This window comes from Phytophthora sojae, assembly GCF_000149755.1.
Source record: "Phytophthora sojae unplaced genomic scaffold PHYSOscaffold_2, whole genome shotgun sequence".
NCBI classification, from domain to species: domain Eukaryota; phylum Oomycota; class Peronosporomycetes; order Peronosporales; family Peronosporaceae; genus Phytophthora; species Phytophthora sojae.
The window spans coordinates 8,659,310-8,681,153 of NW_009258116.1; the positions used below are offsets into that span (position 1 = coordinate 8,659,310).

The 21,844-nt window shown below is 52.9% G+C and overlaps 9 protein-coding genes across 9 annotated transcripts; 5 read left to right on the forward strand and 4 right to left on the reverse strand.

Moving 5' to 3' along the window:
* Window positions 1-326: 326 nt before the first annotated feature.
* PHYSODRAFT_297137 (hypothetical protein) lies at window positions 327-896 on the reverse strand (the record flags this gene model as incomplete). The annotated part of the gene is made up of 1 exon (XM_009522481.1): window positions 327-896. The coding sequence occupies one exon, from the start codon at window positions 894-896 to the stop codon at window positions 327-329; it is 570 nt and encodes a 189-aa protein (XP_009520776.1).
* Window positions 897-1,482: 586 nt separating this feature from the next.
* Window positions 1,483-2,463, forward strand: PHYSODRAFT_326499 (hypothetical protein; the record flags this gene model as incomplete). Its single annotated transcript, XM_009522482.1, has 2 exons — window positions 1,483-1,810; window positions 1,889-2,463. The coding sequence occupies 2 exons, from the start codon at window positions 1,483-1,485 to the stop codon at window positions 2,461-2,463; spliced, it is 903 nt and encodes a 300-aa protein (XP_009520777.1).
* Window positions 2,464-7,924: 5,461 nt separating this feature from the next.
* PHYSODRAFT_377223 (hypothetical protein) lies at window positions 7,925-8,248 on the forward strand (the record flags this gene model as incomplete). The annotated part of the gene is made up of 1 exon (XM_009522483.1): window positions 7,925-8,248. A coding segment is annotated over one exon (324 nt), but the record flags the coding sequence as incomplete, so codon positions are not given.
* Window positions 8,249-10,213: 1,965 nt separating this feature from the next.
* On the forward strand, window positions 10,214-10,950 carry PHYSODRAFT_478748 (hypothetical protein; the record flags this gene model as incomplete). Its single annotated transcript, XM_009522484.1, has 4 exons — window positions 10,214-10,344; window positions 10,436-10,529; window positions 10,593-10,650; window positions 10,724-10,950. 4 exons carry the CDS (start codon window positions 10,214-10,216, stop codon window positions 10,948-10,950), a joined length of 510 nt encoding a protein of 169 aa, XP_009520779.1.
* An 84-nt stretch (window positions 10,951-11,034) lies between these two features.
* Window positions 11,035-12,952, reverse strand: PHYSODRAFT_350142 (hypothetical protein). The gene is made up of 3 exons (XM_009522485.1): window positions 12,884-12,952; window positions 12,766-12,803; window positions 11,035-12,658 (listed from the first exon to the last, which is right to left on the reverse strand). The coding sequence occupies exons 1-3, from the start codon at window positions 12,924-12,926 to the stop codon at window positions 11,237-11,239; spliced, it is 1,503 nt and encodes a 500-aa protein (XP_009520780.1). The 5' UTR covers window positions 12,927-12,952; the 3' UTR covers window positions 11,035-11,236.
* Window positions 12,953-13,436: 484 nt separating this feature from the next.
* PHYSODRAFT_540251 (hypothetical protein) lies at window positions 13,437-14,485 on the forward strand (the record flags this gene model as incomplete). The annotated part of the gene is made up of 2 exons (XM_009522486.1): window positions 13,437-13,787; window positions 13,845-14,485. The coding sequence occupies 2 exons, from the start codon at window positions 13,437-13,439 to the stop codon at window positions 14,439-14,441; spliced, it is 948 nt and encodes a 315-aa protein (XP_009520781.1). The 3' UTR covers window positions 14,442-14,485.
* A 105-nt stretch (window positions 14,486-14,590) lies between these two features.
* Window positions 14,591-16,939, reverse strand: PHYSODRAFT_486120 (hypothetical protein; the record flags this gene model as incomplete). The annotated part of the gene is made up of 1 exon (XM_009522487.1): window positions 14,591-16,939. The coding sequence occupies one exon, from the start codon at window positions 16,937-16,939 to the stop codon at window positions 14,591-14,593; it is 2,349 nt and encodes a 782-aa protein (XP_009520782.1).
* Window positions 16,940-18,039: 1,100 nt separating this feature from the next.
* PHYSODRAFT_440526 (hypothetical protein) lies at window positions 18,040-19,407 on the reverse strand (the record flags this gene model as incomplete). The annotated part of the gene is made up of 4 exons (XM_009522488.1): window positions 18,040-18,432; window positions 18,508-18,745; window positions 18,821-18,915; window positions 18,988-19,407. Coding segments are annotated over 4 exons (1,146 nt in total), but the record flags the coding sequence as incomplete, so codon positions are not given.
* A 1,462-nt stretch (window positions 19,408-20,869) lies between these two features.
* Window positions 20,870-21,292, forward strand: PHYSODRAFT_326505 (hypothetical protein; the record flags this gene model as incomplete). The annotated part of the gene is made up of 1 exon (XM_009522489.1): window positions 20,870-21,292. One exon carries the CDS (start codon window positions 20,870-20,872, stop codon window positions 21,290-21,292), a length of 423 nt encoding a protein of 140 aa, XP_009520784.1.
* Between the last annotated feature and the right edge of the window lie 552 nt (window positions 21,293-21,844).

Here is a 21,844-nt window from a genome sequence, read left to right on the forward strand (position 1 = left end):
ACTCCAAGTTGTCGTCTACCCAGAGCGATCAGAAAAAGTATGAGCGCGTACGTGCTGTCAAATCGTCTCGAAAATGTCAAGTGGCGAGAGAGATCAGCAAGATGCGACGTCACGCTGGCAAAACTGCCAGTGGCAATGCTGTGCGGGTGTATCCAGTACTTCTTGAAGCATGTCCTAGACTTCATCACCACAAGCTCCGTACATGTGTGTGGATCTTTCAAGGAAGAATGGTGATGCACATTTATTGGATTGATGACACGCACGAAAACGAAAAAGGAGGTATCCGAGCAGCGCTTCTAACGTGTCGAATCCTCACTGAAGGCCGTCTACTTGCTGCTGCCGTCGGTCTTCTTGTGGTCCTTCTTGCCCTCCTTCTGCTCGTGCTTCTTGTCGCCGTGCTTTTTGTCGTCATGTTTCTTTTCCTTCTTGTCGTCGTGCTTCTTTTCCTTTTTGTCGTCGTGCTTCTTGCCATCCTTCGTGTCGCCGTGCTTCTTGTCCTTCTTGCCATCCTTCTTCTTGTCCTCCTTCTCCTGCTTTTTCTTCTCCTTCTTTTCCTTCTTCTCTTTTTTCTCCTTCTCCTTGTCGTCCTTCTTTTCCTTCTTCTCCTTTTTCTCCTTCTCCTTGTCATCCTTCTTGTGACCATCCTTTTTGTTGTCGCTGCCCTTCTTCTTCTCGTCATCCTTTTTCTTGTCACCGTGCTCCGTCTTGGGCTTCTTTTCGTCGCCCTTGGAGCCATCCTGGCTGGCGCCGCGGAGGCTGCGGAGAGCTCCAAGCTCCGGAGCGAGCTGGACGTCCTCGGCGAGGTTGGTCGTCGTCAGGCCCGTGGAGGCGCTGGCGGGCGCGGCAGTCGAGGCGACGACCACGGCGGCGAAGGCGATGAGGTAGGAAAGCTTCATGGTGCTTGGGTGGGTTGGAGTAGAGTCGGCTGCGCTTGGCTCTGCGAATTGGTAAGTGAACGCTTCCAGCCGAGCTGAAGCGGCAGAGCACCTCGACGCAACCTTTGCTGGCAGAGCTCAAGCATTTATCCCATGTGGTCGAACAGCACACCGATCCATCTTCAATATCCTCCTGTTTTGCCAAGGTCGCCACACGTTGTGGCCACGACTTCGCAACAACTCTTCAGCAATCCCTTCGAGTGAACGAAGCGAGCGACCCAAAGCGATTGCGGCCAAAGACTGCAACCTGTTCGCGCGGATGTGTAGCTTTCCTCACTTGCAGTAATATGCCCAGGATGGCAACACCCGCTCACCAGGAATCGGAAACCATACAACCGCACACGCCCAAGTTGAAGCGTTCTTTTACAGTAAGCTTAGTGCACTCACTACTATAATGCATGTGAATCTTGAATTGAACGCACTCACCGCTGTGCTAACAGCAAACGCGACGAACAGGACATTTTTTGGGTACACCACACCACGCCCTTTCACTTGAACAAAGTATGGTCCAAATCATGCCACTTTGTCAAACTTGACAAGCGAAGCCATGTCGCCCAAGCCCAAGACGGACTCGCTCTTCCGCTGGATCGAGGAGCGCGAGCGCGAGCAGCTCGAGGCCACCAACTCCTCGTGGAGCCGCGTGCTCGACGCCGGCACTGGCCGCCACTCGCTCACGTGGCTGCTACGTGGCGATGCGTCGTCGCTCATTTCGGAGGTCGTGGCAGTCACGGGGGAGAAGCCTCTCGCCATTGAACTCTCGACCGCATTCGCCCCCAGCGCCACGCCACACGCCACCCCATTGAAGGTCCATGCCGGCAACTGGCAGAATGCCAAGTTCCTCGCCAACGAGAAGCCGTTCGACGTCATTATCGCCGGTAAAGTGAAAATGGCTACACCGTTGCAACATGGCTACATCAATTCTGCATCATCCTGACTCTCGTTTCTTGCTGTAGACTATCTTGTTGGCGCCATTGAGGGCTTTGCGCCGTACTACCAAGACCAGATCTGTGCTCGCCTGGAGAAGATGCTGGCTCCTGGAGGACGGATCTACCTGGTGGGGCTGCAGCCTTTGAGCGAGTCCCAAACTCCGGCTGGTGCCCCTGGCGCCGATGAAGAAGCTGGCAAACTTATTCAGGAGGTAGCACGCACTCGCGACGCGTGTCTGCTGCTCGCTGGTCGACGCTGCTACCGCGAGTATCCAATTGACTGGTCGCACCGCCAGCTGGAGAAAGCGGGTCTGGAGGTCACGAACAGCGTGCGGCTGGCCAATGTATACGGTCGGTCAGCGGTTACCCGCCAGTTGGAGGTTGGCAGACGCCATGTGCCGATGTTCCAAGACAGCGAACTCGCTGAATCCATGCAGCAAGCTCTCGACCGTGTGGACGAACGGCTCGAAGAGGTGTTCGGCCCTGGCGGACTGCCCAAGGACGAGCAACGCAGGATACGCTTCGGATTTGACTACGTGCTCGCCGCGCGCAAACCCATCAAGGCTCAAGATGGACATGCTGAGGGTGGAGTGGCTAACTGAGACCCGCTTCTAACAACTGTTGGCCGGTGGCTACGGGCGTCAAGGTACTAGTACTGTCGAGGACATCGAATATGCATGCAGGGGACAAAATAAATGGATCAACGGTATCGTGTTATGACGGCTTGATCTTCATAATACAAGTAGAACTTCATCCACTGACGCTCCCGCGGGAACCACATAGTTGATGGTTTGCTGTGAGTGTTCACCTTCGGTAGTACGCTTCTCGGACCAGTGCTTAAGCACATTTCCTTGTCCCTGAATGGTACTGATAGTGGCATGGTTTGGTTTTGCGTGATGGAGTTCTTTCTTGCCAGTGGTGCCAAGTGCTTCGCTCATACAAACACCATGACGTTTTGCTGCAATAAACTGGCCGGCGCCTCCGCTTTTCCTTTAGGAATCTCAGCTTGTTTTTAAATTATTATTGCTGGTGCCATATTTAAAAAATGGCACCAGCCATAATAAAAAGGAGGAAAAGGCGAAATACGTAAAATAAATCGCAAAGCGGATCCGTGCATCGATGATTTGTACGTTAGTATCAGTAGCCGTGTACTTAAATAAGTAAGTATTATACTGGGAACTCCCGAAGAATGAGGGGTGGACAGCTCCCAACGGATTAATTGGACGCGTAAGCGTAACCTGGCGCAACCTTCGCGCTACACCAGCCAGAAGGATGTCGACCGAGCAGGTTCAACGGCAACTTTCAGCAAGGCAGACTGAGGCAGGAAATGCACGTCAACAGACCCATGCACCAGCTTCAGAAAGTGAACTGCGGCACGCGCGATATTCATGGGCGTGGCCCCTGCGGGGCCACGCCCTTGAATCACGCGGGCCACAGTTCTCCCTTATCATGGCAATTAGCACCAGTACCATCATCAGCGTTTTACCACTGGTGTTCCCAGCCAAGTCGAAGACGACCTAGTTAACCCTTTTAACGAATAGCCAAAAAGTAACATGTAGTCAAAGCTGCAATCATTACATAAAATTTATTAAAATATTTTAACAGGCGACGCCTGAGCCAATGTGCAACAGGCTCGGGAAGTTAGCGTCTAAAATGATCGGCAAAATATCTGCAAAGCACAACACAATGTATTTATATTATTACCATCTACGTTATGTCCGAAAATGTCAGATAAATGTACGATTGTGTATAACGCATTTTTAAAGTTAAAATTGCAAGTTGCTAAAGTGGCATTGAATAATTTAGGACAACTGACAGCAAAACGAAATGTTATATTCAGAAGCTTTCTGTTTTACCTATATTACACTTCGCAAAAAATCAACCAATTTGTGACTGGTGCTTGAACCAGAAGATCTTTGAATACATGTAGCGCATTCTCATCATCAGGAACATATTCATGTTATAATTATCAGCGCCTGTCCTGCGATACAGACGCCTTCAGGACTTGGCTACGTTTCTTTAAACAATGACATTGTAGACGCGCCAGTTAGTTGGTGATCCTAACCTACACAAAACAGTAGAAAATCCCACTAACTGAAGTGCAAAACGTCAAAGCCAAATATTCCTTTTGAAAACGGAGATAACGTAGTTGGCTCCGAAGACGCAGTCAATACACCTCTTCTCGTTCAGTATGCCTCTCGTTTAATATGGCCATTTTTAGCTCACGTACGTGCTGCAGCCTTCGCAGCCTGGTAATGACAAACACTCGTGGTGGTCAACTTGTCGCCATCATACGAATCACTTCAGGAATCACTGACCAGCTTGCGGTTTGTTTCGGCAGTCAGAACCTGCAAACCCAAGACGATCAAGTGTGCTGCGCCTTCGCGTAAGCAACACAATGGTTGTTCGGGACTTCCAAAGCACAGGCTTGATATCAATCCACACGGATTTTTTTAAAGCTGGCATGCGCTGAGTAGGGCTTACATGAGTGGATATACGGAGATTACGCAGCTAACGTTTGAGCACAAAATTGTCAACTCTGTTATTAATGAAGAGTACATTGAGCTTTGGGTCGTCTAGAGAGCGATCGGCTTCAACCCGAAGACGAGAGGGCTACAAATTGCGCTGCTGCTCTTACTGCCGACGGGTGGCAAACACCAGGGCTGAAAATGGAGTGGCCATTGCTACAGGTGGCGCTGAAAATGTCGTCGCAGGTTGTGCAGGTGCCGTTGCAAGTGGCGCTGACAGCGGCATCGTTTCTGCTGGAGAGATAGACGAAAACGAGGAGGTCCCGGCACAGCTTCGCTGCCGATACCGGGGAAAAGATAACTGCGGGCGCGGCGTGTCAAAAATGTAAAAGGGGTGCTGTTAGTTGTGTGTGCTTACCCTCGAAAGAACCATAATGATCTGAAGGCAAGGGCTGCTGCAATGAGTAAACATGCCAACACCGCGTCTGACAGCACATCTGAAGCTGCCACTCCGACTAAAACTTCCGTTCAAGCTGAAAAAGATCGCTTGATTTCAGTATAGTGTACCACAAAGGTTGTCCTAGACGAATTGCTAGGATAATAATTGTGGTACACTATTCTTGAATAAAAAAATTCGGGTTTGTCCTATCAGAAGCGACCTTGTGTTGCTCGAGCAAGCAAAGGCTACCTGTGAGGCAGTCGGTGTTTTGTGGAATGAGCTCAAAGCTCCCGTTAGTTCTTTCCTGCTCTCTGTAGTCCTTCTTTCCTAACTCCCGGATGTGGTGGTCAACCTCTTTCATAGGGCAGCCCCACCACGTGGGAAAACCTCCAGCACTCTGTGCCTTCACAGGATAAACGACCCACGCTCGCACTCCAACGTTGGGATCAATACACATCAATCCTCAACACTATCATTTTTCGTGTTTGTGCTAGCAAAATTCCCGACTGAGGTTAAAAGGCAAATAGTTACGTCAATCCAAATCAGGGCTCAAGGCCAATCTCCTGGTGTATCTTAACCCTTTCGCGGTAAAAGGATACAGAAAGCGCCCTTTATATGATTTTCCAAAACACGGTAGAGTGTACCCCCTCTTAAAGGGCGCATCCTGTACCCTCTTGCACAAGTTCAAGATAGTAAACAACCTTCTTTTAAAACAAATCAAAATCGGTACGCAGAGTAATCATCATGTAATCATTATCTATACAAATTCTAAGTCATACGCATTCATTCTATGCATCCTGCAAATCACCGTAGATGGCATGTCCCATGAGACACACCGAACAGGTTGTAAAAGGACGCCTAGAGCGCCCTTTTAGAAGGAAATATCAATGAGTTGTATACTATAATTTATTGAGGATACTCGCGAAAGGGTTAATAAACCAATGGTGATCTACACCAAATTTATCTCTTTTCCGTTTTCAAACGCGCCAATCGTGGTCGATCTACGTAAATTGAGGTCTTTACGTATGAGGTCGTCATTTCTACGTTGTCCCCTAATTTGTTGATTGACCCTCCTTAAACTGGGTCATAATTTTATCTGCGAAGCAAAAAATATAATAGATTGAAACAGAATGATTGGTGCTATGTCACGCGACGCTTGTATCCGTAGATTAACTTGTAAATGCCGACGAACTTAAGCACGTCAGTCGCAGGACCGTTGTCAATGCTGAACGTGCTAGTAGCGGTGACGGGCGATGCACAAGAAGTTACATTCTTGAATGCGCTTCTCGATATCTTTCAATGCAAGTATTCAAAACAGGTAAAGTTGCCACAACGACCTCATCAGCAACGAATAGAGCTCATAAGGACCAAAGCAAGCTAAGCATCATCGACACGACTTGTAGATGCTGCTCGATGGACATATCGTGTATTCAGTGAAACAATGCGTTCTTTCACGCTAGCTTGCCTAGCTGTAACACCGAATTTTGTTTGCTGTTGGCACCACAAGCAGCTGGAGCAAGCAAACACTTCCCGTTTCGCTCCAACCGCGTGCTTTGAAGCAATGGCCACCACTCCATTCCCCAGCAAGAGAAAGCGCGTCCCGTCGGGCGAGCAGTTTGCTGTTTCCCCGTACTGTATTGCCCCGACGTCCTAAAGGAAGTCGCAGCGGCGTTATTCTGTGACAGCCAGTCGCGAAAAGTCAAGTGCGGTCTTAAGGAGGCCCACAGCGGTATTACAGACCTGTTTCTAAAGCAGGTCCAATATATTATTGTAAGGATTCGGGTTTAATATATTAATACGGTACCTCCCAGCAAGGACGGCTAACATTTAAACCGACAATGCTAGGCAATTCGTTTAAAATTGAAAAGTTTTTCGTCAATCAAAACATGTACAGCTGCTACATTTCTTTTTAACAAAATCATAAAGAAAATGAGTTTTTTTTGAAAACCGGTGGAGTGATTACCAAAGGTGCACGACTATTACACGACTAATTAGGGTGAAGGGTGTATTTATTAACTAGCTGAGCACCTCGTTCACTGCGCTTCCTCGCTGCTAATTTGGGGCGACACTAAATATTGTGCTCTACACAAAATCGGTAAACAATTTTTCGCCAATAATTCTTTCGACTTGGCGCGCAAACATGGATATACAGATGATAGGATACGCGTATGGCGCTGCCGAATATACAGCTGCTTACGTGAGCAAAGCCGAACCTGACACATTGCGCTTCCGAAGCACTGTCGCTGCAGCTGTTAAGCGATGTGACCCGAATCTCCCTTACTACGCTATTCTTAAAAGAATAGCTAACGCCACATTGGCTGGTCGTGAGGTAAGTGCCCAAGAAGCTTACTTCATACTGCTTCGAGAATTAAAAATGTATGGTAAGTCTCGTAAAGCCGAGTGAAGGTTTTGCGTCATCACTTGCGATATTACCGAAGCCTTACGGAACTTGGGCATCGACAAACCGCCTCAACTCGATAATATTAAAATTGAATCATACGAAAAAGCCTACATGGCGCGTCCTCAGGAAGAACCGTTCAAGTCGATGTCATATGCTAGCTTTGTAGAGCACTATGAGGTAGTTGAAAGCGCAACCTCAACAGCGAAGTATTGGAAGCGAATCGATAATCTAGGTTTTTTACGACAGCGTCAAAAGCCCAAGTTCTTCGTATGTCGCCATGGATGGCACCAGACACATCAAACCCTAACTTTTGTTTTGCTGAGTTGTTTTTACACGTTCCTTGGAGACACTTAAGCGACTTACCGATTACTGACGATGACTGTATTAGTCGGTTCTACGACGAACAAAATAAAAACCTCGACAATGAACTCCGAACTGAAGTGAATTTAAAGGTAACGAGGCAATGTCAATTAAATCTTCTGAAGAATTCTCGCGAGAATTAATGCTGCACTAATCTGCCTCCGTCCGAGTATGTTTTCATCGAAGAACCTGATGAGCACCTCAATGAGCATGAGATGGAAATCGAGAGAGATAAAAAACTTATTGCAGACCTTCATACTCAATGCAAGCCAAAGCACAACTACTCTAACGACGACATTAGTAGAGCACGCGAATTTATGACAAAATATGTGCGGCCATGGGCAAAAAATCAGCGAGAAGCATTTCATTTCAATTTACAGCAATCCACCGATCACAAACAAAGATTTTCCAAACATTACGTCGCAATGACCACGCAAAAAAACGGCCCAGCTAAGCTATTGTCTCTACAGCAGCGCTTCAGGGATATACACCTGGTAATAATTGACGAATTTAGCGTAATATCATGTGGAATGCTATATTGGATAGACCAAAGAATGCGAGAGATATGGCCTGATCAGCGCGAGGTCCGATTTGGTGGAAGAGATGCCATTTTCACGGGAGACAGTGCCCAGTTGGACCCTGTAACCCCTTACTCTCTAGCGACATCCACAGATAGAATACGTGACAATATCCAGCGCAAAGGACGCGGAATTTGGGAGGAAAATAAATGTGTATGCTCGTTAAGCAGTCAACATAGAGGGAAGGATGACCCGGAATGGTTTGAAGCGCTACGAAGATTGCGAGAAAAAGTACCAACACAGTAGGACATTGACCTTTTTAATACTCGATTCTTCAAAACCAACGCAATGCCTGAGTGGGTGCATGCTGCGAAGCACATTGCATACCTTAACGCAGATGTTGATAGTGCTAAAGACGTAAATCTGCAGAATGCTTCTTCTCCAATTGTGCACATGAAGTCCGTGCACAATGTGAAGCAAAAACGCTTGATCGCAAATAGAGAAGTGCCTCAAGGCACAGTTAAAGCTCTTTTAGATCAGGCACAAGAAAAGATCCCAAGGGCTCTCCTTGGGACGAGTTGTACCAATCCAACTCAATTTAGCAATTGGTGCTCCTGTCACACTACCATGTAATGCTGAGCAAACAGCAGGGCTATGCAATGGAACGAACGCTACTGTGTACGACATGATCTTTGTGTCTGGATCAGAACTTCCTATCGTTTTGGTTGAAATAGTTGATGAATACTTTGGTCCATCCTTTTTACCAAACGTACCTAACATTATCCCCATCATTTCAAAGGAAACGAGCTGGGGAAGTACAAGGAGTGACTTTAAAGTCGTTCGCTGTGGCATTCCGTTAAGGCTTGCCTACGCTATGACGATTCATAAGGTTCAAGGGGTTACATGCTCAAAAGTCGTATTTCATTCCAATTCACTGCCAAATGCATCCTATGCTTACCTTGCTCTTTCCCGCGTTAGAAAAAGAGAATATATAGTTCTTACGCATCGTTTGAGTTTGGAAAAGCTCACAGCGTCCCCAGAGAGTCGATCATCGTTTGACACTGAAAGGGATCGCATCATTCATCTTGTTAACCAAACTACACTTCATGCAAATATTTTTCTAAAGGAAATGAAGACGATAGCACTTTTCCACAATCTCGATATGTCGCCAAGATAATAAAAAGAAAGCATGTTGGCGAGGCGTCCAAGTCGACCCAAGTTCACATTGGGTACAAGCACCGCGAAAACAAAACCTGGCAAGGCAAGCCTCATGGTTGGATTCGGCTTGGAGTCTCACTCTCGAAGGTCGGCCGTCAATATGGGCTGCGAGCGAGTATTGACGTGGCTCGGAGGCGACCTCGATCAGCCACGTCCAGAAGCAGCAGCGGCACAGTAGTCATCGCTTGGCGGATACTACTACGAATTGCAAGGGGATCTGGCGGTGGGTGTTGTCGCGGTTCTCTTCCTCGATGTGCGTGTCTACGAGCACCCACGGAGCAGGCCAGTTGACTTGGCGCGCCCGAAGACGGTCCGTGAAGGCGTGTCGACAACACAAGGTGGTGACAAGGTTGTGGCGGGCGGTGACGGCTGTGCATGGTTCGCCATCGCTCACGGCTCCACGGAGTAGCTAGCGTCTTGCAGCCAATGCAAGCCTCAACGAAGCTAGCTATTTCGCGCAGCAACGTTTCCGAAGCTAAAACAGGGTTGCTTGTTTAGCAAAAAAGAGTATCCATTTAGCTAAACCAATGCAGTTTTACGCCAAATCCACTTTCCAGAGCCCACAGCGCCCATATATACCCTATTTGGAAGGGGCCTCCTAAAAGACGGGCCTCAGTTTAATGGCTTTCGCACCCTTTGCTGGAGGCTAAACCCCTGAACTTCTATGAATAGTCACTCGGAACCGTCGGACAGTAAGCCTGAAAGGACCTTATACAGAGGTAAAATGCAGCCTTTTTGCCCCTGGGAGAGGCAACCATTAAACCTTTCCCTAGCCCTATCCATAAAATCATCGAAAGAAAGTAAATCAGAGCGATAAAACAGAGCGATTTCATTATACATGTAGGGGGGGCTTCGCCCCAATAATACTTGCTTCACAACAATACGGAGTTCTCTTGTTTTGTCCAATCAGAGGATAGAAACTCATTGAGCTCACAAACGCTGAAAGCCATGTCGACGTACGAGAAGACGCTGATCCCGCCGCTCAACTTCTCCATGGTTGCCTCGGGCGTCTACCGCTCAGGCTTCCCGAACAGGAAAAACCACGCCTTCCTGCAGCAACTTGGTCTCAAGTCCGTTCTGTACGTGCTAGATCCTCAGCGTTAATCGGCAGGCAACCTCCAAGTGGGAAGCTCCCATTAAAGCTGAGCTTGGGATTCTGCAAACTTTCAGATATCTGTGTCATCAGGAGCACCAACCGGAGAACGTGGCATTCTTCAAGGAGAACAACATCGAGGTGTTCCAATGCCCCATTGACGGTAACAAGGTAAGGAGACGATAGATACTCAAGTAGGGGGGATCTCATGTAAACTGGCTGTTGACGTTACAGGAGCCGTTCATTAGCATCAACCCGGATGCAATGGCCGACGCTTTGCGCCACCTCCTCGGTAACTAAGGAGTGTCTAAGTCAACGATGTGTGGTGCTGCTAGTCTGACGATGTCCTGCTCTTCATTTGGCAGATGTGAGGAATCACCCGATCTTGGTGCATTGCACGAAGGGAACGCATCGTACGGGGTGTGTGATCGGGTGCATGCGGAAGATGGAGAACTGGTCGCTGACTTCCATCATCGACGAGTACTGCCGCTTCGCGGGCCCACGCATGCGTCTGCTTGACCAGCAGTTCATCGAGTTTTTCACGCCCACGATTCAGTACGACGAGAGACAAAAGCCCAAGTGGCTTACCTAGCGTGGTATGGGCAAGAGGGGCAAGACGTTGCAACACAAACTTCTTGTAAGAATCAGTAGATACACGTTATGAAGGCAGAGGAAGCTAGCACAACTCGAAGGCTTGCAACAAACGGCTTCCCTGTATTTAGCGTCTGGCCACTTAGCATCGGCTTCCGCATGGACAACTCGAGCCATCCGCTTTTTTTCCATCGTGCAAGTGTTTGTAGTTTTTCCCTCTGTCAAGTCATTTCTTTCTCTGCAACATATCACGCTCGCCCCTCCTTGGCCACGCCCGCAGCATTCGCTTACGCGGAGGCCTTAGACTTGTAAGCCGAGCCGTCCGCGAACTTGTCGACCCACTCCTGGTTCTTGAGCGGGGCACCAGGCCACGCCTTCTGGAAGTGGTCCTCCGGCTTGAAGCTGGACGGGTCCTCGATACGCTCGACAAGCTTGTGCTTGAACTTGCGGATCAGACCCTGCACGGGCCAGGCAGCGGCATCACCCAGAGCGCAAATGGTGTGGCCATCAATCTGGCGCGAGATCTCCTCGAGCATGGGGATCTCCTCGAGCTCGGCGTCACCCGTCTCCATGCGGGTCAGCACCTTCTCCATCCAGCCCGTACCCTCACGGCACGGCGTGCACTGGCCGCAACTTTCGTGCGTGTAGAAGTGCGAGTACCGGCGGATGGCGCCTACCATGTCCACGCTCTTGTCGAAAATGGTGACGGCAGCCGTACCCAGACCGGAGCCACCGCGCTGCTTCAGGTCGTCATAGTCCATCATGATGTCCTGGCACAGCTCCTCGTCCAGCACGGGCACGGAAGCACCACCAGGGATACACGCCTGCAGGTTGTCCCATCCGCCGCGGACGCCACCGCAGTGACGCTCAATCAGGTCGCGGAGAGGAATGCTCATCTCCTCCTCCACCGTGCACGGGTTGTTGACGTGTCCGGAGATGCAGAAAAGCTTGGTACCGCTGTTGTTCTTGCGTCCGAGGCTGGCGAACCACGAGCCGCCACGACGCAGGATCGTGGGGGACACGGCCACGGTCTCCACGTTCGTCACCGTCGTGGGGCAGCCGTACAGGCCCGTGTTGGCCGGGAAAGGCGGTTTGAGGCGCGGCTTTCCCTGGCGGCCCTCGAGACTCTCGAGCAGGCCGGTCTCTTCACCGCAAATGTAGGCGCCGGCGCCACGGTGCAGGTACACGTCGAAGTCGTAGCCCGAGCCGCAGGCGTTGCGGCCGAGGAAGCCGCGCTGGTAGGCCTCGTGGATGGCCTCCTGCAGGATCAGCGCCTCGTTGAAGAACTCGCCGCGGATGTAGATGTAGGCGGCGCGGGCGCGCATGGCGAAACCAGCGAGCAGACAGCCCTCCACGAGCTTGTGCGGGTCCTTGCGCATGATCTCGCGGTCCTTGCACGTGCCAGGCTCACTTTCATCGGCGTTCACGACCAGGAAGGACGGGCGGCCGTCCGTCTGCTTGGGCATGAAGGACCACTTGAGGCCCGACGGGAAGCCGGCGCCACCACGGCCGCGCAGTCCCGAGTCCTTGATCTCCTGCACGATCCAGTCCGGGCCCATGCACAGCAGGTCCTTGGTGCGGTACCAGTCTCCGCGGCGCAGCGCGCCGTCCACGCGCCACGTGTCCTCGCCGTACACGTTGGTGAAGATGCGGTCCTCGTCCTTGAGGCCGCCGTACACGCGCGTCATGGCCGCCGCGGGCTCCGCCGCCTGCAGTTCCGAAGCATCGATGCATTGCGAGTGTTTAGTAGGAGGATCGTCACATTTTATAGAGCAGCGCAATGGAGATGTTATATGCAAGGGAGGAGTGTACGTACGGCATTGGCCACAGCGGCGCTAGTGCGGAATCCGCGCGCTGCATCACACAAAGCAAAGGGAGTACAGTGAGTAAGAGTCTGTCGAGTGCGTCGGAGGGAGCTGCGGCAGGCTGCCGACCTTGGGCAAGCGACTTTTGAGCCACGCGAGCGACGCTCTTCATGGCTTCCTGCTCGTGACTCGGCTGCGACCTGAAGCAAACTCACGCTGGCCGCACAAGCGACGTCTTGGTTTCTCCCTTTTCGTTGTGGGCCGCACAAATCAAATCCGATTTGACGGGATTTTGTGGACCACGCCGTGGATAGGAGGAGTTTTAGTGTGTGCACATAAAGGCAGCTTCAACTTTGGTTGGAGTGATGGTCGCCTGCATCGCCAGCCACCACTGCTAAACGCAAGCCGCGAGAGACCCGCTGAAGCTGCCAGGTCCCACGGCGAAACTCCCTTCGGCGAGAGAATATATAGGTCGGGAGCCCTGTGATGTGGCGATGGAAGGCTCGATGGAAGGCTCTATTTAGAGGTGGCTCACTGTAGGCCGTTGCGGTGAGCAACTTCCCACTCCGGAATTCTGGCCAGCATCGGCCGATCGCAAGCTTCGACAACCGCTCCACATTCCAATCTGCGCTCTCGTAGCTAGGCACCAACCGGTTTATAAGGCGAGGTCCAGTCTGCAACGATGAAGTCTGCTGCGGTCCTGTCGGCGGTGCTGCTGGTCGCTGGCGTCTCCGCTGATAGCAAGTCCACCACGTTCCCCGGACGCTGCGTGACCACCAAGGACTGCGCCACGTACGGCTCCAACTACGCGTGCGTGTCTGTGGACACGAACGTCGCCGGCCTCGAGCAGCTGAGCATGTGCATCCCTGGCAACCAAGTGTGCAGCGGCAGCATCGCTGGACTCTGCCCGACGTTCACGTCCTGGCCGTCCAAGTATCGCGTCATCCAGCCCGTGTGCGCCTTCGTGGAGGTCGAGAACTGCGACGAGCAGTACAACGTGACGGTGCTGAGCTCCGCGGGCAGCAACGGCACGGTAGACGATGAGGCGGACATCAGTGTGAGTGCCGCCAATGGCACGGGCACGGTGCAGTGCTACCAGCGCAACTTCACCGTCAACGACGAGTATGTCGTCGTGAACGGCATCTACCAGTGCCTGGACAAGGCCAAGTACGTATCTACCAACGGAGGACACATCCAGAACATCACCGACACGGTGGTGGAGCAGTGCGGCTGGAATACAACGACGCAGACGCTCTGCAGCGGCCAGGGAACGTGCTCGCCTCTCGTGGACTTTGCCCAGGACTACGAGTGCAAGTGCAACGCCGGCTACAACTCGTCCGACTACTGCTACGCCGTGGCTTCCAACGAATGCAGCAGCGTCTCGCAGTGCGGGACGCAGGGGACGTGCGAGTTTGATGAGGGCACCACCAGTGGCGAGTGCTCGTGCAGCGAGGGTGCCACGGGCGACCAATGCCTGCTGTGTGACGCCAATGCCACCACGGTTTGCAATGGCCAGGGCACATGTGGCACGGACGGCGTGTGCACTTGCAACAAGGGCTACAACGGAACTTTTTGCGGAGACTCGACGGGCGAGAAGACCTCTTCCTCCAAGACCTCGGCCGCGGCAACTTTGAAGATGGGGATCAGCGCGATTGTTGCCGCGTTGCTTCTGGCCGTCTTCGCGTAGACTACATAAGTCTCAATGCATTGAATGAACTGTTTTACCCGATCACTCACTACACGTATGTGTACCCCAGGCGCGGAGGTGGCTCGATAGCATTAAGCACGATGCCGTGTATTGACACCATGCGTCTCTACTAACTAACTACCACACAGCTACCCCGTTGCTTCGAAGCAGTAGTTGGCAGCCGCCTGGACGTCACCTTTCTTCTTCTGCAACGCCTCAACAGCGAGCTCGCGCGAGAAGCCCATGTCGAGCAGCTGCTGAACGCGTTTCGACTTGCGGAAGCGAATCACAAGCGGGCGCGTCTGAGCCTTGATCATCTTCAGCGCGCGATCCACCTGATAGTGCTGCAGCGGATGCCCGTTGGCTTGCAGGATAGTGTCGAACAGACCGATCTGGCCGCACTTCTCGGCGCCAAACATGCCGCCCTTAGCTCCGCGCGGGAAGCTCGTCACACACAATTCGTTGTCTATCTTCTCTAAGTACATACCAAGCAGTAGTGCCTCGCCGAAACGCACGTCGTACTCATCTTCGCCTAGCGGTGCGTTCATTGAGATGGTACGAGGACACATGGCGATAGCCGCAGACACCGGCGTGATGTTCTGCGTGATCGAGTCACGGAGGCTCAACTCCTCCATTTCGAAGTCGGGGTTGGTCTCCAAGTCTGTAACTGAGTGAACACCACGCCCGCTAGAAAGTGTCGTTTCTTCATCGACGCTGTGCAGTTCCTCGTCACCTTGCCGCCGGAGAGATGGCCGTTCAATGTCGGGAGACTCCTCCTTGATGGTCGGAGGCATCATTTCACCTTGCTGAGAGCCCACGGACAAACTCTTCGGCCGCTCAACATTGAGAGAACCATCGTTTACGAAGATACCGACAGACGAATCCTTCCGTTGGTCAGGGAGCTCGTAGAAGAGCAGGACCGGCTGGAATCGGCCCTTCAGGCACTCAGCAACAACGTTACTCCAGGATCCCATCTCCAAAACGCGCGAATCATCGAAGAGCAACCACATCTTGTGCGCCGTGCTGTAAAACAGAGCCACATAATGACGCCCGTAGTAGCAGACGAAGCCGCGAAGACGGTATGTCGTGCGAAGACCTCCATTCTTGAAACGGATAACCGGCCCGGCAGCATCAAAGCACTTGGCCAGGTCCAAACGGTCGTCAATGTTGTTCAGCACACCCTGCACCTGCTCCTTCGTAGCAGATTGGGTAGCCCACAGGATCGAGACTGCAAACACCATGGGGAATCGGTGGATGACCCGTTCCTTGTTGAGCTTGCCACTGCAGCCCTTCTGCTCACACTTGGATGCGATGTCGGTCTCTTGAGAGGTAAGTCGCCGGAACATTTGCTCGGTGGATTCGTACTTGCATGCATACAAGTCACTCGCATACGTGGAGTACACGAGGTTTGAATAAAGGTCCCAAGGCGAGTTGTGATTGCAGGACCCGCACACGTATCTGTCGTAGATCTGGTGCGAGAAGACCAAGTGCGGGATGCTGTTGTCGTCGAAGACCGCCTGGGGCTTCTCCTCGTAAGTGTCGGTGCTGACGACTCGAACCAGCGACTTGACCATCATCGTCGTCTTGTGCGTCTCCTCAATCTCTGTGGCTTCCGTCTGCTGGTGCATGAGGTTCAGCAATGCGAGCAGCGTTTCTTCAGCATCGTACATGGCGCCTTCTTGGAAGTTCTTGTCCGCCGAGTACAGCACACTCAGTCCTTTACGGATGGCCCGCGAGTGCAATACTCCACTGGAAGTGTCATCGTATTCCATCATCATGGACTTCAACGCACGCAGCACGTTGGACTCAACCGTCCGCGACTCGTCCTTCACCTCCACGTGTAGCAAGAAGTGGCGCATGGACGTCAAGTGCCAGAAGCTTTGGATCACGACATTCAAGAAGCAGTTGTTCTCTCCAGAGGCATTCAGCAATCCTCGATGCACCGATGCTCCCTTCACCCATAAATTAGACTCCTTCTTGGTGGTCGTAGTAGGGGTGCCAGTAAACAGCGTAGCGGCATCAGACGGCGAGTCCGAGCTCTGGTCGCTGCCTCCGAGCGACGCCAGCGACGTCTGCGGCGGCCAGTCCTCCTCCTCGTGACTCGTCAGCACCCTCAAGTGGTGGATCCAGTCACTGGCCGCTGTGGCGGTAGGGCCGTCGATCTCCAGCACTTTGTCGGCGTGGTCGTCCAGCTGCTTGACGCTCACGAGGAAGGCGAAGCGCCGGCCGTCCCAGGGCGCCACGCCCAGCACTTTGTAGCTGCGCAGCGGCTTGACCAGCCCGGACTGCAGGTCGCCCGTGCTGGGCTGGAACTTGAACGTGCTGAGCTGCAGCGTGTCGCGCGTCAGGATGCAGTAGCGCATGTGTCTCGGGCGCACGTTCACCATGCTGCGCGTCTTGAGGTTGAGCCAGCCGCGGTGCACCACCTCCCCGAAGGCGGACTTGAGGGGGCCGTTCTCGCTCGACAGCGGCGTGGGCTCCAGCGCCGTGGGCTGCATGAGCGACAGCTTCATGGTCGGGAAGGCAACCATCACACAGACACACACATGCAACGAACGAACAGTGGAGTGAGCGGAGTGAGGGAGGGTGGGGGTGCGAAGGCCGAGCTTAATAAGCCGTTGCAGCTGTAACCTACCGTTTCCGGGGGAGAGGACGAGAGGGGCTCGGGTGGAGGCGACGCGAGAGCTCCTAGCTTGGGCCAGCTCGCTTAGCCGTCGCGTCGTTTCTCGTTTACTTGGATGCGGGAAAGCACTATGGTCCGCCTCGATTCTTCGGGAGCTTAGCGGGCTCTGATTGGTGGATTTATTTTTAGCGCCTTGAATCTGATGACGCTGCAGACGAAAAGTATCGCAGCTACTTCAACTGAACGACGGACGCCTGTCAGGCAACCAGATCACCTGCCCCACTCGGCACGAGCCATTAACTATTGCAACACGTTCGCTGGATTTGCCTTGCTTGCTGTGCATTTGCCTGCTTGGTGGGGGCGCTGGTGTGATTGAGCGAAGTGTGTGAGTCCGTTGGTATCCGATAATCGCACTGTGCGGGCAGTGAGTGACGTCAGGTTGCAGTGGCACTTCGGTGCAACGCGGACACGAAGAGCTCCGCAATGTATTATCCCTATGGCAGCTCGAGGGCCACCGCGCTACGGTAGTCGCACAGCGAAAAACGACGACACTCGCAGTGGCTCAGTTCGCGTCCGAATCGTTGTCGTCCGAGTCTTCGTCTTCGTCTTGAGAAGACGAGGTTGTGGCAACGTTGCCACGGTTGCGACAGCTGCGGCGCAGACCGGGGTGGCTGTCGGCGAGTTCGTGCGGCTGTTAAACAAAATGTGAACTCTTAGTCCAGAGTGAAGCAGGAGCCAGACCAGACCACGTACCGATTGCCGTCTCCGCTTGCTACTTCGGATAGACCTGCTCGGCGACTTCCGCTTCCTGGCTTCACTGTTTCGAGTCGAGCGTCGCGGCTGGTCGTCTTCTTCCTCGTCGTCGTCGTCATCTCCATCTGTCTCGCTATCAGCGTCACAGTCGCTTTTTGCCTCGAAAGCCTCCTCTTCGTCGCCGCTCTTGTCCGAATCAGCGACGATTGCCTCCTCTTCTTCCTCCTCCTCAACATCAATATTCGCGTAATTTACTTGTCGCCGGTTGCGCAGAGAGCGCCTGCCGATACCTTCGGACGAGTCCAGCACGCCGCTGGTAGCAAGTTGGAATTTCCAACGCTCGTTGCGTCTCCGCTTCGCCTGCTGGCGGGTTAGCTTCTTCAGAGCACCACGAGACAAAGCTTGCCACAATTGTAGATCCGGCGATTCGATGGATAGTGACAATTCCTGCACCAGCGATTCTGCCGACTCGAGGTCGTTGCAGACCGTCTCCCAGTCCGTACCGCCAACCTTCGCGCACCGACACACCCACACTGCTGCGTTGGGCACAGTCGCAGCATCCTCCAGGATGAAGTAGGAGCGACCCGCGGCATCCGTGCCGATAGGTTCATTTCTCTGTTAAGACAGCAACAAATGTCAGCGCACTAACCGGGAGAAAATAACAGCAATACTACACAGATCCCAGCCAACCATAGATTCTGCTTCTTCGTCGTCAATCTGCTCAACAAGCGCATCATTGCGATCAAATTGAGTTTCACAGAGAAACTTCAATATCGCCACTCGCTCCGCCACTGAGAGGTCGAAGTAGAACTCTTCGCGCTTCTCCGCCTCGCTGCTGCTAGCCGGAAACTTCGTGTCTTCTGCGATAGCTGGCGGGTACTCTGCTTCGCGCAGGAAGCGCAGCAGGTGAACGTACCAAGGGTATTTTCTGCAAAAATGAGGCCAAGTCTGTTAGCGACAGTCGCGTACGTAGCACTCACGTGCGATGGTTCCATTTACGTACTTGGACATGGGAACATTGATGTTCGCCAGCAGTCGGGTGTGAAGTTCCTCGCACAAGCCGTCCTCCTTCGGTTCCAGCAACGTGTTCGCCAAGCTCTACAAATCACCAAACATTAGATAAGCCAATACTGTTTCCAGAACCACGAAACACTTATCCAACCACCTCACCTCCAGGGTCGTCACAACATTCGAGAGTTTCAGTCCGAGTCGGCGGAAGCGTTGCAAAAACAAGAACACGGCCGCAAACTCGCAGTCCGTGTGCAGCTTGTGCAGCCTCTGCGTATCGTCCAGCGGCGTGCACTTGGGGAACGTCACGCCCTCAGGCGCGGCCACGCCCACGAGGCTGCTGATGTCCTCCCACGCCGTCTCGTCGTAGATGAACTGGCAGCGACGGCAGTTCCAGTCCCCGTCGGGCAGGTCGCCCTTCAGTCCGTAGCACTTCTTGTGCACCGTCATGGAGCACGTGGCGCAGCGCAGCTCGCAGCGCGTGGCCTCCTCCGTCTTGACCTGCTCGCACACGCGGCACTCGTCCGTGATGTGGATGTAGCGCTGCACGAAGTTCCTGGACGCGCCCACCGTCTTCGTCTTCTTGTTCGCTACAGGAGGCTTGTCTCCAGCATTGTCCTTGTCGGCTGCAGTAGTGGTGCTATTGGTGGCGTCCGATTCCTTGGACTTCTCGCTGGGCTTCGCCTTGTCCTTGGCGGCAGTTGGCGCGGGCTTGAACCATCGGTCCAAAGTGTTGGACGGCGGCTTCGGCTTGGCCTTGGGCTTGGGCTTGGGCTTGGCCTTGGGCTTGGGCTTGGCGTCACCTTTAGCTGCAGGCTTGGCAGGCTTGGTGGGCTTGCTCGCTAGCGCGTCGGCGGCCTCGGGCGGCGACGCACTCGCCTCTTGCTCAGGGTGCAGCGCCATCTTGGTGACAACTTTTGTTGCAATACTTGGCGCCAAAGCGCGGCAACTACAGTTGTTTATCAGACTGTAACGGATATTACAGGGTTCAGGGCGCCTTATACAGTATGAAAAACGAAAAAAATTCCGGAAGCCAAAAGGGGTAGGGTTGAAAATTTCACGAGAGTACTAGAACTCAAACCGAGTAGGTGGTCTATTGTGAAATTCGTTGTTGTATTTGTGCCCACTCAGAGATTTGGTTCGTTGCAAAGTGAAATGGTGGGGAAAGCAACAAAGCGACGGAGATTTGATATTTCCGAAGTCACTCAGTATTTTACGACCATACTCGGTTCTAATCGAGTGCATGGCACACACAAAGTCGCTTAATCTCTTCGGGTAGACTACTTAGACTCACTTATTTAAGATGCTGAACACTGTCGCGTCATTATCATCCCTCCTGCACCTGCTCCTTCGATGTCGCGACGGATGCGGAACATGCTGCGGATGAGGACCGCAACGCTTGCGGTCACGCTTCTTCGCATCGAAGCTCGCGGCAGGCTAGCAGCAGACGCACGCCGTGCAGGCTGGGCTTCATTGAGCTGAATTAACCAGGCAACTGTCGACTGCTTCTTCGCGGGGCGCTCGAGCTCCACTGTATGCAGGCATGTCGTTTGTTAGTTAACCAGGCTACTTAAATACACAAGTGGACTCGGCGCCACTGCCGGTGATGTCGAGATCGGCGCCAAGTAAGGCCAGAAGTGTCCAGTTTGACCGACAAGTACGGCGTGCTGGGTGGTTGCGAAGTCATTGAGCATTTTCCCAGGTCTATTGTGAAATTTCCGATATAGCGCCAAACTACCGATTAGATCAATCCTACGCCCCGAGCTAAGCTATTCGGACTTGCTTAAGTATTTAACGAAGATCACCTTCAATAGCGAGTTGCTAATCTCGGTTGGGACGACCTCAGTCTTCGACAAGTGTATCATAGCAAAATCGTGTAGTGCTAAGGGCTTGGTCGGGGAATGATCGTCTCAGTCTCGCTCGTCTCCGGTAAGCCTACACCTAAGGTGAACCGAGCCGATGTGGTCGGTTGGCTGGAGACCGTCTTAGGTTTGGTGTGTCAAGCTGCTCGACTCAGCACCATCACACTCGAGAACTCGCAGCCATGGAAGGCACCCTTACTGCTCCACCTGTGGGCGGCGCTGAAGCTGAAGACGCTGCTGAGCGAAGCGTAAGCGGCACGGACACCAACGGGAGCGGCGTCGAGAGGGCACCCCCGCAGGGTGGAGGCCGTGGTGGTCGCGGGGCAGGTCGCGGTGGTCGTGGAGGACGAGTAGCTTCGACCAGGCCAGCTGCATCATGGAGCGATGATGATGTGAGCGAGTTCTTTCGCCTCCGTTACGCAGAATTAGCTGACAACTTCAAGAACACGAAGGACACCAAGCGCATCAAATATGCGTGGGCCGTCTTAGCATCAACACTCTCTGTTAACCAGAGCAAAGTGTTCACTGACCAGCAGTGTCAACCTGAGATTCTGTCGAAACCACTCGTCGTAGACCGCGTCGTAAAGCATAGCCTCAAACTCTAGCGGTGTCAGGGTAAGGATGTTCTGCTTCGGGTTCGAAATTGCCCACACAGCGGTGTGGACCGCCGTCGCGAGAGCCCCGGTGGCCGCAGCGACTGCAGCAACGATGCTTTCGCTCTGCACCATCGAAACGCATTGAAGACGCTCGTCTCCAAAGTGAAACTGGTGATTTAGTCGTCTCAGATTGGTCAGTCTGGAGACGATGAACCTAGCCGATCGAGTTAATAACTGGCCAATCAAAAATAAGAAAAAATGTCGCCACATCGTCTAAGACGATCGAAAGCCGAGACGAGCGTTCCCCGACCAGGCCCTAAGAGTCTGATAGAGCGCTGACAAACTCGTTTTATGGTCTGCTGTACTTGGTGGGTGGCACACATCACAAATGAGAATGGTGTGGCGCACACGGGGCTCGTTTCGAGCTTTGAAGCCCACCCAGTCAGTCAGCGAGACGCAGAGGGAGTGGAGGCCGACCGCCCGCCGTGAGTGCGACGTGGAGCCCGCAGAGCGTTAGTAGCCAAGAAGCCTCCAGACCCAAGAGCCAAGAACCTCTCTCGC